Below are 20,816 nucleotides of genomic sequence, written 5' to 3' on the forward strand. Positions count from 1 at the left end.
CAGTCTCACATACTGTGAGGTAAATATAAACTGGTACAATGTTTGATAGGGCACTTCAGCTATAGAATCAAATTTTAAATATGCATGTCCTTTGACTCAGCAATTCCACTTCTGAGTATTTGTTTTATAGAACTAGATGCACAAATATATGAAAATGTATATACAATGGTAGTCACTGAAGCTTAATTTAACAATCCAAAAACAAACTATATATGTCTAAAAACAGGAAACTGGCTAATGTGACATTCATGAGATGGAATATTATTCAGTCATTAAAAAGACAACTCTATGTGTATCAAGATAACAAAATACTGTCAAGAAAAAAGCAAAGCCTATAGTAGTCTACAATGTACAGTCCTTTTTGTTAAATGATAAAGATGTAAGTTTTAAAAAAAAATTGTTCTGTTGCTTTCAAGAGGGATTGTCTAATAATTTCATTAATGAGGTTTGATACTATAAATTCTGAATCCCAGAAACATGAGGACCTCATACAACAGCCTGGAGATGTCAGTGTACCAGAGTAATTGAAACATATTTTCAAAATTCAAAATAAATTTAGATTAAAACACTAAAACTTTTTCAGGAATATTAATATCTACACTAATTTGTCACATCTTTTATAAAATTTAAGTTTCAATGAAAATAATCTTACTTATGGGGCGCCTGGGTGGCTCAGTCGTTAAGCGTCTGCCTTCGACTCAGGTCATGATCCCAGGGTCCTGGGATTGAGCCCCGCATCGGGCTCCCTGCTCAGCGGGAAGCCTGCTTCTCCCTCACCCACACCCCCTGCTCGTGTTCCTGCTCTCGCTATCGCTCTCTGTCAAATAAATAGATAAAATATTAAAAAAAAAAAAAAAGAATCTTACTTATTACACAAGCAGAATTTAAGAATACTAACAGAAATCCAGAAAATAAGAGATGTAGCCAACTCATTATCTTGAAGGAGAAAAAAGAAATGAAATGTCTGTTTCAAAACACTCTTCATCTTAGAGCATACAGACATGAAGAATGTTTTTGAAGTAATTAAACCAAAAAACTTGCAGTCATCAAGTAACTTGATCAATGTTACAAAGTTGGAGCTTACTGCCTGACTCTTCACAGTCTCACTAGGAGGAAGGTCAGTGTATACCAGTGATGGTGATTAATAAGCATCTTAAAGAAACTGCAGGGTATAAAATGACTCAGTCCCACAAATAAAGCAAAAAAGATTTTCCCATACAGACAATCCACACGACATTTCTACTGAGTACCCTCCAATTTTATGCAATTCTAAAGAACACTTCATTTATTCAGTATCATCAAGGCCATAGGACTACCTCTTCTAGGTAACTTAGAAGCTTACCATTTTGAGGATCAAAATACTTTCTACAACTATCTCGAATGGAAATCCTACTTAAAATATAATAGGCCTTCTAATTCAGTTCACTGAGTAAACAGAAACACAAGCTTGTAATGATGAGCCACACTCGCCATTATAAAAACAAACAATCCTGATCACACTCATTCTACATAAGGAAACTGGTACCCAAAAAGTAATGTGGAAAGTTCTGTCATTTAATAAATCTATAATCTGAGAAGCTATCCAGATATGTGGAAATGAATGTTCCCACATCAGGTGTCCCCTGACAGCAATGCTGTGATGTCCTCTTCTCCCTCCCTCTCCTCTCTTGCTGTCAAGTCTCTCTGTCTATACTGCAGCCATCAGGGAACCTGTCTCTTCCTTGTACTGCTAGTCTTTCTAATTGGCTGCTTTTGATCACTGTGTGTTGGGGACACCAAATGGACAAGACCACAAGAATAATATCTTAAATAAGTGTCAGTGAATCCTGAGCCAATGCCCTTGAAACTCTTGTTAAGCGTAAAATCAAAGAACTTCAAAGGACAGATTTCGTTACAGGCCCTTTGGCGGCTGAGAGCCTTTTTTCCTTACTTCTTAGTGCTAAACCATGTTCTAGATAAGGGAGGCTGTAGGATTTAGTTACCACCAGTACTTTAAAGTGTTTTCTGTTACGTGGGCTCTTGGTTCCTAAAATTTCATACAGTATTTGCTTAGCAAATCTTTTCTTCAATGCAAACGTGAACTTCTATTTACTCCAAGATGAATTAATATTAATAAAAAATTAATTTTGCATGACAGTAGGGTTATTGGGACAAGAATCCCAGAAGTGGTATTTTAAGTTTACATTACGAGTACTTGAAAGAGAACAATTACATTAATGCATAACACCTTTTTGAGCATATTTATACTCATATATACATAAATATACTCAAGAAATAAATACTCAAGGGACAAGAACCCTAAAATGGCATCTTGAGCTTATATAACATTCTGAGAATTTGAAAAAATGAATCATTATAATAATGCATAACCTTTATGTGTATATTTATGTATATATGAATATGAACCTGAGTATAGATATCATATATACATAAATATACATACACACCCATTTTCACCTCCCTAGTAAGTGCAAAAGAATCACATACAGATAGTAAACTCTTCAAACCTATAGCAGATTATCACGCAGTACAGCAGTCTCCCCTTATCCACTAGGGACACATTGCAAGACCCCAGGTGATGCCTGAAACCACAGATAGTCCCAAACCCTATATATACAATGTTTTTTCCTATACATACATACCTATGATAAAGTTTAATTTATAAATTAGGCACAGTAAGAGAGTAACAATACTGATAAAATAGAACAATTATTGCAATATACTTTTAAAACAGTTATGTGAACGTGGTCACTCTCAAAATCTTACTGTACAGCACTCACCCTTCTTGTGATGATGTAACATGATAAAATGGCTACACAATGACATGAAGTGAGGTGAATGACGTAGGCATTGTGATGAAGCGTTAAACTACTAGTGACCTTCTGATGACAGTGTCAGGAGGAGGATCATCTGCTTTCAGACCGTGACTGACTGCAGGTAACCAAAGCCTCAGAAAGTGAAACCATGGAAAGGGGAGGCATGGACTACTATATAGCTATTTCCTCCATGCCACATTAAGCTGTCCTACCTCACTCAAGGCACTTGGAAGGTCTTACAGTCCAGATACCTCCCAATGAATCTATCACAAACTGAGAATTAGGCCACACCAATCATCTAGGCTTTTGCTGTGTAATCCTGTCTCAGCTAGGACCTAGACTACATCTGCCCAAAGGTGTTAAACAAATGATCTATGAGGATGAACTCGTCATGTCATTATTATCCTTACTCACTTATTCCACAAATATTTACCAACGGGCAACTATGGGCCAGGCATTTTGCTAGGTGCTGGGTCGCTATCCAGCCACAGGCACTGCCCACTCAGGTCTTACAGTCTTCTGGAGAAGACAGCCATTTATCAGATGAGATAACAAATGTAAAATCACAACATTGAGAGTAAGGACACTGTGCTGTGAAGCCAGTCTGGGAGATCAGGGAAGAAGAGCTTCCCTGAAGAGCTATCAGGGAGCTAAGATTTGAACAATGAAGTGCTGACTTGGGACTGGGGAAAGTGTTCCAGCAGAGGGAGCATGCAGTGCATGCCAAAGCCCGATGGCAGGAGGTGGTGTGCTGAGTTTGAAGAAATGAAAGAAGGCAATCCTGCAGAGAACAAGGGCAAGTGTGATCTGAGATGAGCCTGGAGAGGCAGCAAGGGCCAGACAGGGCAGGGACTGAGTAGGGCATGATAAGGATTCTCTGGTCTTTAACCAAATGGCAAGCTTTTGAAAGTTTTTATACTTAATCTTATTTACTTTTCTAGAGGAACATTGTTATAATCAGATTAACATTTTAAAATGATCACTCTGGCCATATAAAATGGAGAACAGATGGGAAGGGAGAAAGTAGGATACAGGGAGCAAGTCAGGAGGCTACTACATCAGTCCAAGTAAGAGACCATCCAAGTCTGGCCTTGGGATGTGGTAACAGGGTCAAATCCCCAGGCTCTGATGGTGGACTAAATACAAGGAGTGGTCAAGGGTAACTCCTAGGTTCTGGTTCTGCCATTTCATGAGCAGAGAATATATTAGTAGGACAAGGTGTAGGGAAAACCCTGAATTTTATTTTAGATATCTGAGTATGGCTATGTCACACAGACAGTTAGGTGTAGGTCTGGAGTTTAGGAGAGGTCATGGCTAGGAAAACAAATTCTGCAATCACTTGTGAATGGTTAATAACTATCTAGAGGCATTAATGGTGGGAATGGAGAAGACAAAATGACAGAAGCCCTAGGATCACCCTAAGGATCTTTTAATATTTATGTTCCAGAGGGTGATGATGGGCCACCAAGGAAGAACTGCCAAGGTTAAGAAGAAAATCAGGAAGGTAACCAAATAGCCCAATAACTAGTCACTTCAAGTATTAGCCCAATAGCTAGTCACTTCAAGTATCAGAAACTCAATTTTCTCAGTATTTGACAGTTTGAGCATGACTCTAATTACTTTGTAACTACACTTAGCTATTAAAATAATTATTTTAAGTTTTACGTTATATAAAATCAGTCAATATTATCAACCACTGATTGCTAAATACCACCTACTGCTACTATCAACATAAGAAACAGTTCTTGCCTTCAAAACTTGCCTTAAACTAGACGATGATTAAAATCACATCAAAGTAAATTGTAATCTTCAGATACAGTAATTTAAAAATAACCACTTTGGGAAAATTAATTCATCCTAACATTTATGGGCACCTAATATTCATGGGTGTCAGACACTAGTCTAGGTACTAGGCAGTGGAATAAATAGTAAGACAGAGTTCCTCATTTGTTAATAACGGATATTTAGTATCAGAATGCTGTAGGACCAGTTGAAGATTATTTTATAATATATCAGTTAAGTGACTATTTAGGCAATAACAAAAGGTAATGATCATGTCTATTTGTCAGAGCAAAGTCTCCACCCAGTATCTACTCTCTCCTTATTCCATATACACCCATCATCACTATACTTTCATGTGATAAACTTAGTTAATGCACTAACTACAGCACTGTCTAAGCTCCAAGGACTTCCCCCAGTCTTCAAGAGGTCCGATGGCCTCATTAATAATTCCCGGGTGTCAGACTGTACTCAGAAATATATGCTTGGTGGGTATTAATAACTTAACAGTTCTTGGCACTCTGACATCTCAATCTATTAAACCAAACTAACCAGACTGGTATTCCAAAGGATTCAATCACTAACAATACAGAACTCCCTTCCATACCTAAACATACCTAAACTAACTATGATATGCCATAGAGTAAATTAAGATAAGGATATTTTTTTGATTATCTTACATTCTAGAGCATATTTGACATTTCCTAACGTTTTCTTTTTTTTTTTTAAGATTTTATTTATTTATTTGTCAGAGAGAGAGAGCATGCACAAGCAGGGGGAGCGGCAGGCAGAGGGAGAAGCAGGCTCCCTGCTGAATAAGGAGCCCCATGCGGAACTCCATCCCAGGAACCTGGGATCATGACCTGAGCCGAAGGCAGATGCTTACCGACTGAGCCACCCAGGCATCCCCTAACGTTTTCTTAACTAGCAGAGTTGCTGTTACTAATAATAAAGACTAAATTTTAAAACCACCATTGGTATATATTGAGTTCCTTGCTCTCCATACCCCCTTTTAATGTTCTCTTTCAAGAAAGAAAAAAAAAACCACATCTGAACTCGCAGTTCCGTACATATTCCTCTTAAGAGCGTAGGCAGAAATAGTTTGAAACTAATCTATATCTAGATTCCTTTTTCCATTACTCTGGAAATAGAAAAACTACAGCATATACCTGTCCTAAGAAAGGGGAAAGAGACCAAAGGAAAGGAGCAAAAACTAGCAGCCCAAATATACAAGCAGAAAGCAGAACAAAGCCACCACCCTTAACTACTAGCCTGGAAGGCCAATTAATTCCTCAGGAAGTTAGGGAGATAACACTGTATTCACTATAGGAATATAGTGTGGAAGGTTGTAGATGAGACTCAGGGCACTAGTTTTTAATCTGGGAGTTTCTCTGTATTCCCATCTCTCTTAAAGCACTTAATATAGTACTGTTAAACACGTTCATACTAGAACCTACCAAGAGAAACAGAGGCCATGCATCAATGATCTTTTTCTCTACCACCCAGACCATCATCTTGTAGAGATCTGTAAACCTTGGATGAATGAAATAAAAAATAATAAAGGAGCAGGGTACAACTGTACTGGAACAATTTTTCTCCATGTGTGATGATTAAGATTCATGAGTGATGTTAATTTCACCTTCTTTAATTCCCTCCACTTATAATACAGCAGAAATCAAAAAAATCTAACACTCAACGTGAATCAATTATTCTCCTTGCCTAACACAGTAAGGTGATCTAAGTACAGTCTACTTGTATTACATATACAAGGCCAGGTTACAGAAAGCTATGCAGTATATACATATAAAGAGACAAATATATTGGCAATGGCACTGGGTAGAGACCTATTATGTTTATTATGACTCCTGCAGAACAAATTCCTCCTTAAAAATTATCAATTTAATTATTAATTTGGAAAAATAAAAGCAGCATAGATGGTGCAAAGAAATGAACTGTGGAGTCAGACTGACCTGGCTCTGTCTTCTAGTTATGTGATCACAGAGCTTTAGCATCACAAATGAGTTTCCCTCTCTTGAAAACAGAAATTACAATGCCTTGGAGGGCTGTAGTGATAATGAAATGAGATACTATATATAACTGGCCTGACCTGCAGAAGGCAAGAAAGGTGACTACATAAAAGGAATCCAAACATATCTGTATACTCAATGAACATGTATTAGCCACAGCTAAAATCCTCTTATAATCTTGCTGTAAGAAGAGCACCTGACTAATCTCACTGTTTTGCAATGAACCATTTACTTTAATTCTGTTCCTGGTTACTTCTTTCATGTTTAAAAATGTCCTTAAATTATTTGTTAAAGACAACTTGGGTCTGTTCCTAAAACTGCACATTTCCTCACATTAATCTTCTACCCATTTACATTTTTAAGTAGCTCTAACTTTTGACTTAGGATATAAAAAGAGGAAAGGACTGAGGAAAACCACCATAGGCAAAGTGTTCCCAAGGTTAGAGGTGCAATATAGTGTAGTTCTTAAGCAGCCTCTGGAGACCATTACTGTTCCATGCCACGTTTTTCTATTGCCTTCTTTACAGAGAAATACCTCTCAACCCAAGAAAATGGGTAACAAATGCAAAAGTTGTCCTTTCTCACTCAGACCACTTCTGAATGCCCTATATTTTCCCTCAGGGGAATCCATTCACCATTAACTGCCTTGCCACCCCATTATTTCTTCTTCTGGAATGCTTATAGCCAGTGTCAAGGACTGATGAGCAGACAGCCTAGGCAAGCTGTAGCTGGTTATTTTGCTCTCTTGAAAACAAAGAACACTCCTTTCTTTCCATGTTTTGAAATCTTCAAGTCAGTAAGTCAATGACCATTTCTAAGACATGCAACATATGCTGGAGGTGCTATAGAAGACAGGAAAGAGTATCAATGAACAGGGCTACTTCCTGGTTTTTGTATCTAACAAAATGGAGTTATTATAATGTACTGGAAATCATACATTAAGGAATGTTGGTTAACCAGTCACCCTTGCCAAAATCAGATATGAAAATAAAACAAAAGTTGGCAACAACTATAGCTCTGATATTTTTCTTTCAGAATTACATTTAATAAGGTTAAGTATAATGAAGAATGCATTAATGTTCTTACCTGATTTAAAATAGAATTTGTAGACAATTCATAACTATGAAACTCACACATTCACATAAGTTAACCTTATGTAACTACTTCTATTGTTTCATAAAATCACCAACTTAATTTTTTACAACTTATTTTTAGATAATAATGTTCCTATATCTCCTCTAGTAAAAAGTCACTAAATTATATTTTTAACCTAGCAGCTTCTAAAAGGAAGTGAAAGCTGGGGGCTATATGAGGATATCAAAGCAGCCTATGAAATGGCTTTAGTTTTAAACAAAAACTAACATTAACAAGTACAGCATATCTTGTTCTTTCATGGAGCCAGCAAATTGATAGTTAGGGTTTTTTTAAGTTACAAAAATAGGATAGAGTAATTATATCTACCAAACTCACAACAGCCTGTTCAATGGAAAGTAACACTGTAATTTTTCTTCAAAAACAATAAATAGGAAGAAAAAGTTCCTAATTCTGTAATATAAATTAAAATTCCAAACCCTTGGGCGCCACTTACAGGCACAAAACTTTCATTGATTTCAATTATTACCTTAAAGGAGAGGGACAGACAAAAAATCTTTTATTTTTAATATGAATATAACTTACACAATTTATACTTCACAAATTTATTTTCCACATTTTCAGTTTCTACATCTAAAGATCAAAAAAACTGAAGGAAATTCCGAAATTAAAAATCATAGAACTCTCTTTTAAAAATACAACAGGTCTTTAGACAGAAGGGAACTCCAGACCCATACTACTCCTGAAACATTAAAATACTTCAAAATCTCAGTGCTATATTTTTCTCCAGAAAGTACAAATGAAACTACTGTCAAAAAAGTAAAATGTAAAGTTCACTGAACTCTTTATAATCAAAGTATTTATACCAATAGATGCAAATGAACTTCAACCCCACACACAAGGAACTAGAAGGAAAAATCACTGTATTTTCAAGCTTAGAGAATCAACATTTTACTATAAACGAAGTCTGTAGGTATTACATTTGGGGTGAACAAACAGCATTCTGGCTAGTGAAATTCATTTTTTAAAAATGATTATGCTGATTAGCTCCTTATTTCACACACTGCATTATAATCCACTCCTTCAACTAAGAGGGCAAAACCACCTATGTTATAACATGCAAAAATTAAACATGGGTTACTCAGTTCCTCAATTCTATCTGCCTCCACCTTAGTCTTATTTTGTGTGGAGGCAACTCTAAACAACTTCTATACATTATTTTTACAGTGGTTGCTCCTCTACTATAGTCATAGCTCATCAACAGGACTAGAATGCTGACACTAAATTATTTACTGTATTCAAAAAGTTGCTCTCATAAGAACAGATAAAATTAACTTCTAAAATTTAAGGTTTAGTATTTTTATCTGGAGCTCATTTGTAGTACTAACTGCCTTCAAAGAATTATTCTAGTGAGGTTTTAATCCAATCTTCACAGAAGCAGGAAAGTGTAGAGAAACTTAGCTCTTGTAACACTAACTTATATTTACAAGTGCACACAGAAAACTATCACAGCCACAAATCTCCTTTCCTCTCGAGATTGCCATGGCAGTGTTGACCATAATTTTTAGGGTTTTTTGTTTTTTGGTGGGGTGTGCAACTTCCTGGTAATAAATGAACTGTGGTTTTAAATAAATAAAAATATCAAGCTCAGAAAGTGCCAAAGCACTTTAGATAATTAACCCAAACCAAGGATTCCTATTGTCAAATTCGTCTCACTAGGGAAACAAATCTAAGACACAGTCTTTAAAATACCCAGAATAAAGGTCAGGAAACTCAACAGGGCAATGGTTAACTATCACGAAAACATTTCCAGCAACTCAAAATACTCATCAAGACTACGCTGTGCAAACACTAGTCAGATTTCCTAAAAACAAGGATTACGACTGTCACACTTAAAAGAATTTCCTTTAACATAAAGATTTCCAGTTGCCAAAAAAGTGTCAGGCCAAGAACGGCTGGTCTGTTACCTTACACGTACCGTAATGCATAGGCACGTAGGACTATCTGAGCCGAAGCCCACTGCACTGTGGTCCCTGGAATCCCGCAGCCGGCGGGTAGCCCGCGCAGCTGCACGAGCAGGAAGCACCGCACCCCAGCCGCGGTCCCCAGCCACGCCGGAGAGGCTGCGGGGAGCAGTCACCACTGCTTTGAAACTGAATGGCTGACACATCCGGTCCTGGCTCTTACACCACTCCGCCAAATGCAAACTTCAAAGGCCAAATTCAAACTCCAAACAGAAGTCACTCAAGTTTTAGTGGCGCTGCGCGCATTCCCAAGAACATGTAGAGCCCCTGAGGGACGCAATGAGAAAGCCCAAGTCCTAAAATATTCCAAGTCCCCGAGTTTGCAGCCCGCCCGCTCGCCCGCCCGCCCACACCGCTTTGACAGGCGTTACAGAGCCTTCCACCCGGAGCGCCCTGCGGCCGTACTGCCTTCGGCCGGCTCCCGGCCGGGCCCGGGTACCTGACGAGGGGCTCGCCTGTCAAGGTCCGGTGTACCTCACGGCGTTCCCCGACGCCCCAGCCCCCCTACCCGGCCTAAGGCTGGGCTCCGCACCCACCCCGCCCCTTTTTTGACCACCGCCTGTCTGCAGGCTCGGGCCTCACCCCCAGCGATCCCGGGACTCTCGTCTGAGGGCGCCGCCGCCGGGCTGTTGCCCGCCCCCCAGCCCAGCCCCTAGGGCAGCGCCAGGGTCCCTCGCCGGGTCACCTCGGAGAGTCCCGATTCCGGGAGCCCCACAAAGCCAGCCCGGGGCCCCACACCTTATCTCAACGGGTCCCTGCAGCGCGGCTCGCACGCCTGTCACATGTCTGCAAACAATAACAAACTCTCCGGCACGTCCCCGCCCCGGGTCCCCGTTCCGTCCCCCAGGCCAGGTCCGGGCCACCGCCCGACGCCGGAGGGGTCAAAGGGGGTGCCCGAGGGCTCGGATCCCGGCGAGCGGCGCGCAGCCTCGCTGCGCGGAGCCCCGGGACGCAGTGCGCGGTGCCCGGGGTTCATTCATTGCCCTCGTCTGTCCGCCCGCCCCCCAAGTCCTCGCCGCGTCCCCGGCCGCGCTGCTCACCCGGCGGGGGCCGCTGCAGGAGGCGCCTCGGCGGCGGGCGTCCGCTTCTCCCCGGGCTCGGCCCCCGCGGGGCTCGGGGCGCCGCTGTCCTGTGCGGCCGCGGGCTCCAGAGGGTGGGCGCCGCCACGGTTCGCGGCTCCGTGAGACTGCGGCACCGCCACAGGCTGGAAACCGCTCCCGCCCGCCGCCGCTTCCGAGGGCTCCGGCGACGGGGAAGTGGAAGAGGACGACGGCGAGGCGGCGAGGAAGAGCGGCGGCTCCGGCAGCTGGTCCAGCTCCACACTCCGCACTTTGCGCAGCTGCCGCCGCCGCCAGTCAGCCCGCTCGCGGCCCCCGCTGCCCGCCTCCCGCAGCAGTCCCGCGGCTGCCGCGGGCGCGCTGCTCGCCTTGAGAGCCCCTCCGCCGCCGCCCGCCTCGGGGCTCGCCGCCCCGGCGCCCGGGAATCCCGACGACGAGGCGCGATTCCCCGCCGCCGCCGCCATTTTCTCTCGCGGGCTACATTCGCTCGGCCCCTGCGAGGGAGGGAGGGGGCGGGGAGAGTGCAGGGGGAGGGCGGACCGGCGGGCGCTGCGCCGCTAGCGTAGAGCCGCCTGCGCCAACTGCGTGAGCAGGGCCCGCCGGGTGCTTGGCCTGGACGGTCTGGCAGGCGCACCGGCTCCGGCCCGGGGTGGGTGGGGGTGGGGGTGGGATGGCGGGGAGCAGGTGGAAGGAGTGGGCTGTGCGCCCGGCCTCGCGCGCGGGCCGGCGAAATGGGCTGGGACGTAACCGCCGCAAAGGCGCCCTGGGCTTAGCGTGCTGCACTCGCTGGGCGCCAGGTAGTCCCGGGCTGCACCGGCGAGAGGAGGAGCCTCGGCGGCTACAGTGCGCCGCTTCCTCTCCGCCGCAATCTCGGTCCGGTTCGTCGGGAGGTCGCCCAACGAGAGTTGCAGTTCGAATTTAGGTGTGTAGTGCGTTGAAGGGGATGCAGGCGAGAGGGTTTGCGGTCTGTCATTCTCACTGCCCTTTGCGGTGGGCGTCGGGGAACCCGGGCGAGGACCAATCCTCCTCCCCCACTCCGCGCGGGACGCGCAGGTGGCGCCCTGGGTTGTCGCCTGATGCAAAGCGAAAGAAACCCAATGTTTAGCAGACGTGCAGCCGCGCCCCCCCCAAAAAAAGTTTTTTAAAAAACCTTTTCTCCTCTTTTGTCCTCCTCTCCCTCAACACGAGCTACAAATAAAAATTTCAAAGTTTCCTGGGATCTCTTGTTCACAACCTGAAGTCACCGATTTGGGACATCCCTCTCACCTCTTTCTCCGCCCTCGCTAGAGAGAGACATGGAGGGGCGGAAGTCCTTGTACATCTTTATTTTTCCCTCCGCTGTTTTTGGGAAAGGCAGCAGTATACAGGACCACAAAGAGCATGTTAGGGGAAGGAACCTAGGCTGTGCCAGAAAGTGCTCGATAATGTCATCCTCGGCCAGGTTTTGGCCCTCCCCGAATCCGATGCTTCTGGCGGCACGTCCTTCTTCCCGGCAGGGTCGGGTCACCGTCCGGGTTCCATCCGCCCCCACCCCTGCAGTCCCCCCGACTTGCCTAACGTGGCGTTCCGAACCCTTCCAGTCCTTGGGGCAGTCTCGGCGGTAAGGAGCCTTGGAATGGAAAAAGCACCATTTACATGTTAATGATTTTCGACCTTTCTTCTGACAAGTAGAGCTTCTGTGTGGCGTTTATTTCTCCCCTCTCTCCTTTTCCTCGAGCTGATTTGTCTGTGAGGGGAAACCTCCCACAACCAGGGACATGCATCCCTAGATTTATTTTGTGCACGTTAATTAAGACATGGGGGTGGGTGGGAGGGGGAGGGTTCCTCACGAACAGAAGGAGCGCTATCTTGTCAGTGTTCATAGAATTAGACGTTAAGTCAGTACTGTCTACAAAATAATTCATTTGACTTCTTGAAACTAGGTAAAATGAAAGTCTCCTTCCCGACTATAAATGTTAACTGAGGAGGGTGGTGATATTCGAGGGATTTTTAAAAATGGTATTGATTTTATATTAGCTCAATATTTTGAGTACTGCTGCATCTGCCGTAAGATAGTTTTAGATAGTTATATTCAACGGTACAAATTTTGGAAAGTTTAGATAAATCTGTTAAAATTTGAAGTCTACATTTAGGCTATAATTATACACTCTTTTAATGGTTGCCAAGTGTATCATCCAAGCTAAACACTAGTTATTTCCCAGGTCTTCCCAGATTGCCACACCCACCAAATCCTAAATTGAAAAGGATAAACTTTCCTCTTTCCTATTTAGATTGAAAAACCTTTAAATGGCATACACATACTCTGGTACCTGTAAATGAGAAAAGCAAATGGACGCCCTTAGCCTTTCAAAATTGTTCCAGTTTTAAAGTTTGGCCATAGTAGCAAAGTAGAACAAGATTCCAGCAAAACTCTTTATTTGTACCAAACACAACACTGTCAACTAGCCCCAGTTCTCCACACCACCATGGAGAAACCCCAGTACTGGTCTTTTGCCGAGTTTTTGATGCTTTAAGTCATTTTGCCCTTGATCTTTTATGTAAATATTTGGGTTGTCATTATGCATCTGTACACTGACAAACTGATTTTTTTTTTTTGAGAGAGAGAGACAGGGAGAGAGAAATAATCAAAGGACATGCTTGACTGCAAAGGATGTTCTTCCTCTGTCATATGTTAATACAAAGTCTCTAACCCATGGGATTGCTACTGTAGTTTCTCTGTCTTAAGCATGGTTAGGACTCTAGCTCTGGTTTTGGTGCTGTTGGCTCCTGCTTTATGTTACTGCTCAAATGCATATCTTCAAGTGCCTTATTTTGATTCCTTTAATGGCATAAAGGAGACTTGTGTCTTTTCAAAGGTTGTTTGTGCACTGAAAATTCCAGTTACTATTCCCAAGCTCTTTAGTTCTATCCTTTCTTAGATACAAGCATTGCAATGATTACATTTATGCCATGAAAACTTTGCTAACCTTTATGCCGGTGCTTTACAGATCACTGCTTCTACACAGTGCTTCTGGGAATTGTCACACTTCAGTTCCTACACACGTTAATTTGGAGTATCTAGTTTAATGTTGGTGCATTTCTTGGTTGTGTATAAATATCACTGACCTTAGAATGAGCAGATTTAGTAGGCACCAGCAGAAATATTTCAGACTGTACATCATTCATCATATATTTATTAAACACCTAGCCCCTACCATGCACATGCAAGGATTTTTCCTCTTCTCTGAAGATAGTATTTGTTGTTTTTCATATTTACAAAATTAAATAAAACATTCCTATCTGCAAATATTTTTATTAGGTATTTATCAGGCTGACTCTTAGAGGATTTCAGATCTGTGTGGTTGTGTGTGTGTGTGTGTGTGTGTGTGTGTTTTCATGCTTGTTTGTAAGATCTATGTCTTAGGTTGACATAAAGAGTACGAATGTAACCTGGAGAATGCTTGTGTTCTATTAGGCTTATATATATTTATATATTTAATACAGAATATGTGCTGGAGAGTTGGGCTAGAATTTGGTTTCTCCACTTTCCAGATACCATACTTCCAGGTGTTTCTACATGTTCTAAGTCAGGAAATCTTGTCATTTGTGGGGTAATTGGCCCCCTACAAGGACAGTGTAGGTGACATTATGGTAGAAAGTTTCTTAAGCAGCCTCCACTTAGCTGATTCGTCCAGCAACATTCCTAGTGTGGCGTACAACATGCAGAGGGACGCCAGAGCACAATGAATGCTCATGGTGCCTATACACTTCTCCCTCCAGGTGAACTGTGGGCCCCAAGAAAATCTGTCCTACTTGTTCCCAAACCTGATTATACCTATTATAACTGTCCTTATGAAATTTAATTAAACACTTAAATTATTAAATTAATAAAACATGGGTATGTGAATGCAAAAAGAACGTTAGAAAGCTAAGTGAAATGTTTTGGAAAATGAAAGAAGGTGAGACACTGAAAAAAGTCTCTCTTAGGGCGCCTGTGTGGTTCAGTTGGTTAAGCCTCCAACTCTTGATTTTGGCTCAAGTCATGATCTCAGGGTCATGAAATCAAGCCCCCGGGGGTTGGGCTCCATGCTCAGCAGGGAGTCAGCTTGAGATTCTCTCTCTCTCTCTCCCCTTTCCCCTCCCCCCTCTCTTTCTCAAATCATATATAAATAAATCCTTAAAAAAAACTCTATCAAATTAGTTGTGGATGGGATAACTGTAAAAGATTGGGAAAGCAAGTATCTATCAGTTCTCACTTTGCTTTAAAAAACTAAAAGTGAAAATTGTAGATAGTGAGATATGTGACATAGATATATGAAACTCTAAATAGCGAACCCACATACAACAGACCAAGGTCCTACAGCCAAATACTGGTTAAAAAAACCCAAACCATACAAAACAAAATCCTGTTATTTATGTTTTAAGCTAAAATAAGATATTTAAGATATATATATCTTATAAACATACATAAACATATACATATTTATGATTGCTTTTTATTAACCAGCCATCTAAATATTTTTCATATATTTGCATGTACTTAAAATCAGAAACTAAATTTTGTTATAAATAATGAAAAACAGATGAATTAGGTTTTTCTACTTCAAAATAAAACTATAGCTTATGAAATTGATCTCTCTCACAGTTAGCAAAATTCTGCTACCTTTACAACTCTGCACTGATTCTTTGAATTCTTTCAATGAGTCATGTTGGTTAATGTTTTTGATGTATGGTGAGGTGTTCTTTCTCCATTTGACTTTTGTGGTTTATTTCTGATTATTATTTTTGCAAAAAGTATTTGAAGACTTCATACATTATCTCAAGGTCCTCCTGTAATACTCAGTTGCTTTCTTTGAACTGATGTCCTTGTTGGTCTGGTTCAACTCTGTTGAATCCTATAGTGAAAAGGCTTTACATGTGAGCTGAGAAGTTCAGTACCACTTCCAGTGGCTTAATTAACTTCTGCGTCTTTTGCAACATTTGCACCTCACTTTGCAATTGATTTGCATTGTTTTGGGGTGAAAACTGCTAAACAGGTATACAAAATTGGCATCTACTAGAGCAGTACTAATAAAATTTAATGCAAGCCATAAATACAAGTCACATATGTGATTTAAAATTTTTAGTAGCCACATTAAAAAATAAAAAGAAGTGAAATTAATTACAGTATTGTGCTATTTTATATAATACATCCTAAATATTACTATTTCAATATGTAATCAATATATAAAATATTATTAATGATAACTTCTACCATTTATTTTTGTACTAGATCTTTGAAATCTGGTGTGTATTTTATACTTCAGAACATCTCGAACATCATTTTGGACTAGCCACATTTCAGGTGCTCAAAAGACGCATGTAGCTAGTGGCTGTGATTTAGGCAGCCCAGTCCTAGAGCCGTTGTACCTAACACTTATGAGTTTGATATGCTCCTAAATGCCTGGTTAGGCCAGATTGGGGTATAATTAAAAATATCCATGTTTATGTGTTCAGGAAATAAAAAATCACAACAGATAGAAATTGGTAACATATAAGTAAATTACTTTCTACCTCCGGTGGTTAACCTTTCAAATAAATTTTAGGCACTATTGTCAGTTATTTTTCTAAACTGCAGTTCTGATTCTGTCCCTTCTCCTCAAACTCTTTAATGGTTCCACATCACATAGAGAATAGAATCCAAATTCCTTCTTTCATTCATTCAACAAATATTAAGTGCATTTTCTCCTATGTGCTAGTCACCATACAAGGCCCAAGAATACCATAGGATTGAAGTAGCAGATATGCTTTCTATCCTCCTGAACCTCTCAATCTATCTCCTCCTTCTACTTTCCACCATTAATTGTTCTGCTCTCTCTATTCACCCTGTCCTGAGGCCCCGGCTCCAGCCACAAGTGTCTGTTCCTTTGTTCCAGCCACAAGTAACATTAACCAACAAGTATCTGCTCCATACAGTTGTAGCTGGGAAGCAGCTGCCCGGCCAGGACTGTTTCCCAGCCGTCCCTGCAGTTAGATATGGCCATGTGACTGGTTCTCATCAATAGAATGTGAACCATGGCTTTAAAGGAATGGCACTGGCTGGATACAGATGACTACAATGCCCTATGGGATAGCAGAGTCACAGAATGAAAGGGTCCCTGAAGGACTAGCTAGAGGACAGCCCCTCTAGATAGCCTGAATTTGTTCCCAGGAAGAAAATTCTATTGTCTTGTGCCATTACTTATTTAGATCTATTTGTTAGAACAATTTAATCTACCATAAATAATACAATATAATTTTCTTTGTTCACTAATGCATTGTGATACTGCTTTCGATAGGAGAAGCAGACCCAAGAAGACTTCAGTATCAGCCAGGTTGGTGTTTGAATCTCAGTTCTTCCATTACTAGCTACATGACCTTTGGCAAGTTGTACACACTTTAGTCATCAGAAACATGGGGATTTTCTGTTGGAGCCTCCCCCTTCTCCTCTCACTGTTACTGCTACTTCGGTGTACATCATCCAGATTTCCATGCCAGCTACATCTCTCTGGCCTCTGAAGTCACTTTGCTGACTATATAGGCTGCTGGAAGTGGACCCCACACCTCTATCCTGAGCAGTCCTTAACCAATGATGAGTGTTGCAGTGGTGTACTGCAGACGGTTCTGCATCAGTTTATAAGAACCTGGAGGGCATGTGTCTTCCCAACTTCAAGTTCAGTGATGTCACATTGGTAGCTTAAAATTGACCATGATGAGTGTATTTACACCATGGGAATTATTAGCAAATGCTCCAAATCAGAACTCCCATCCTCTACCAGAGCTGTTGGTTAAACACTGATCAACATACCAGAATTTCTTATCCTTGGGGTGAGATAATTCAGGAGTGTGCTCCACAATGATTTCCAGATTTTTTCCCCCAGCAGGATTGAACTCCAGTTACACTTAGTGATTGCCAGCTTGGAAATACAACCTTTATTAGCTGTCTTTACTGTCTCAGTTCTCCACTCCCCTGCATTCCCCTCTCATACAACTATTTGCATTAAAATCCTGTCTCAATGTCTGGTTTTAGGGGAACTCAAACTAGGACGGGGGCTAGCAATAAATAAAGTTGAAATTATGTAAAGTGCATAGCACTTAGCTGGTGCTCCACAAATATTAACAGTTCCCTGTACTGAAATAATATATGACTAAAACCAACTGAGCAGAATTATCAGTTAATTAACCATAATAGGAATTGGAAGAATGCATTTAAAACTCAGTTGGCCTAAATATATAAATCGCCTCCAAAGACTTTTATTTATTTATTTATTTATTTATTTACTTACTTACTTACTTACTTACTTGCTTACTTACTTACTTACTTACTTACTGGTGGGCAGCAAAGCAAAGTTTATTGAGCGATAGCAAAGTGATAGTACAAAGCTCCCAAGGAGAGAGGGGACCCCTAAAGGGGTTGCCCTCCAATGACTTTTTAAAACTTTCATTATTTTAAATGGTTTTATCATACAAAAAGAAACTATACATGTGAAAACTAAGGAAAATCTCTCACATATCCAAGGAGACAAAGAGAATTCAGGAATGCAGTCATCTCCAAGCTCCCTTTACATGCTGGTAGCTATAGGCTTCTAATAAATTTAAAGTCTCTGACCCCTTTATTCATTGATCTTGATTTTTCCCTAGCAACTGTCAGTTTTGTCTTATTTTGTTTTTTATTTTAGATTCTTATCTTGACCTCGTATCTTATGTCACCTTTGACCGGTGAGGTGTGCCAGGATCCCAGGATCCCAAGTATTCTATATTTACAATTGTAATTTTGGAGCCATTAGAAAGCTCTTTCAAGAGGTCGCCATTACAAAGCTATAACGGCTCTAAAAATACAGGTATCCCCCGCTTTTCAAAAGTTCTCCTTACAGCTCTTTGCTTTTGTGGAAGACCTACATCGGTACCTATTTTCACTAACCAAAAGAAATATGAACTCAGACACAATTCTCAGCATCTCAGCATCAAGCCGCCATAGCTTTGAACTGTGTCTGTGAGCTTCTGTGCCTTATCTCGATTTATTTTGGCATCTGTTAGAAAGACGTGTCATCAGGTATCAGAAAAGCCTGAGAGGTTATTATTATTATTATTATTTGCATCAGGGAATGCTCAAAAACTTCTCCATATAAATTAATGGTTGTTACTTTGTTTTTGTATAGCAGGGGAAACCTCTAGTCCTTTGTGATGTCTCTATGGTGATATTATGAATAACATTTCTTATCTTATTATATTTCAATAGTAAATGGGCTCTTATCAGACACAAGGACTGAGGATGTTTTGGAAAAGCTAAATGATAGTTTCTGAAGAAAGGAGAGCATAATTTAGTAAGAAAAACACCAAACCCAGAGTCAGGAGTTCCAGATTATCGCTCCCTCTGTCTGTGTCATATTGGGTGAGTCATTCAGTCATTTCCCTTCCCTGGATTTTCATTTTCAAAGGATCCTGAACAAGATGTATTTAACATCTATTTCAGCGCTAACATTTTATGAAAGTCTAACATTTTATCAGAGACTGACACATATGGACAAAGGCCCCAATTCAAATTACGGACCCATCATTTGCTAGTGCCGTCTTAATATGTCAAGGGCTATAAGACAGTAGGAAAAGACTTCTGCTTATGTTATATGCTTGTTATTGTCTCTGTTGTATCAATTACTGTGTAAAAATCAGAAAGTACTACCTTCATCTGGGGAAAAAGGGGGCAATGAAGTGTTTTTCCTTAGGGTTTTAATGTTAGAAGAAATGATAGATTCCTGATTATGGTTTACTTGCTGATGTTTTAAAGTGTTTTTTATATGTAACTTACTATTATTCAGACTTGCAAATTATAACAGTGAGATCTATTTCTTTTCCCTATAACAATGACAAGAATTAAAAAGGCAGGCAGTGCCTGATGTGACTGAGGATAAGAAAAAACAGTCACCAATGATAGGATTTAATCTGTATCTATGTTAACTGAAGTCCCCCCAAAAGCAGAGACTGAGACAGGGGCACAGGAGTCAGGGAGTGAAAAGGGAAGGGTAAAGCCAGTCCAAGGGAGCCTTTTCTAGCTGGTCACCTCCGTTGTAGGCAGTCTGGACTGGCTCCCTCAGGGACCTTCTGAGGAGCTCTGTGGATCATGCCCCACAGTTGCCCACCTGAAGAATGGGGGAGGGGAAGGAAGCATTTACCCACCAGCTCCTGTCATCATTGGGTAAGAGTTGCACCAAGAAGTGTTGTGGGCCTTTCACATTTCAAGGTATGCACATGTGCAAAAGCTGATCAATGTCCCCAGGCATCCGTCACACAGCCTTGAGAGACCCTGGGGAGAAATGAGAGATGATGAGGTCAGGCTGGAATGTCTGCGCTGCAGACAGCTGCACAAAGCTGCAGCAGTAATGGAAATCAAAGGTGGTTGAGATGCGAGGTGGGCATAGGAGGCATCCAGTGCAGAAGCATAGAGGGCAATGGGAAATACCTTCCAAAATTTTCAATACAACTTTGCTTTGAAGCAGCACAGTTTTCTATGCTGCAGAGAACCATTTCTATTCTATGGAAAACGGAGAATGTCCTTTAGAGCGGTGTTTATATTCATGACAGAGTAACAGTGCACCAGATGCCAATTAGTAGTGGTTAGATTTTTAAAAATTATGCTACCTAATATATATATATATATATATATATATATATATATATATATATATACACACAATAGAATATTATGCAGCCATCGAAAGGAATGAGATCTTGCCATTTGCAACGACGTGGATGGAACTGGAGGGTGTTATGTTGAGCAAAATAAGTCAATCAGAGAAAGACATGTATCATTATGACCTCACTGATATGAGGAATTCTTAATCTCAGGAAACAAACTGAAGGTGCCTGGAGGGGTGGGGGGTAGGAGGGATGGGGTGGCTGGGTGATAGACATTGGGGAGGGTATGTGCTATGGTGAGTGCTGTGAATTGTGTAAGACTGTTGAATCACAGACCTGTAACTCTGAAACAAATAATATATTATATGTTAAAAAAAAAGAAGAAGAAGA

General features: G+C 41.2%; 1 protein-coding gene and 1 long non-coding RNA gene across 2 annotated transcripts in view; one reads left to right on the forward strand and one right to left on the reverse strand.

Annotated features, from left to right (window-relative positions):
• LOC118518721 (uncharacterized) overlaps nucleotides 1-5,566 on the forward strand; it is a 114,443-nt gene extending 108,877 nt beyond the window's left edge. Inside the window, exon 3 of the long non-coding RNA XR_013445808.1 lies at nucleotides 5,326-5,566. This is a non-coding gene — a long non-coding RNA (uncharacterized LOC118518721). The remainder of the gene's footprint in view (nucleotides 1-5,325) is intronic.
• Nucleotides 1-11,268, reverse strand: part of MAP3K1 (mitogen-activated protein kinase kinase kinase 1) — a 75,732-nt gene extending 64,464 nt beyond the window's left edge. Inside the window, exon 1 of the mRNA XM_036065669.2 lies at nucleotides 10,779-11,268. Within this exon, the coding sequence (XP_035921562.1) occupies nucleotides 10,779-11,260 (482 nt within the window). The 5' untranslated portion in view covers nucleotides 11,261-11,268. The remainder of the gene's footprint in view (nucleotides 1-10,778) is intronic.
• Nucleotides 11,269-20,816: the final 9,548 nt, after the last annotated feature.

This window comes from Halichoerus grypus, chromosome 2 (genome assembly GCF_964656455.1).
Source record: "Halichoerus grypus chromosome 2, mHalGry1.hap1.1, whole genome shotgun sequence".
Classification (NCBI taxonomy): Eukaryota; Metazoa; Chordata; class Mammalia; order Carnivora; family Phocidae; genus Halichoerus; species Halichoerus grypus.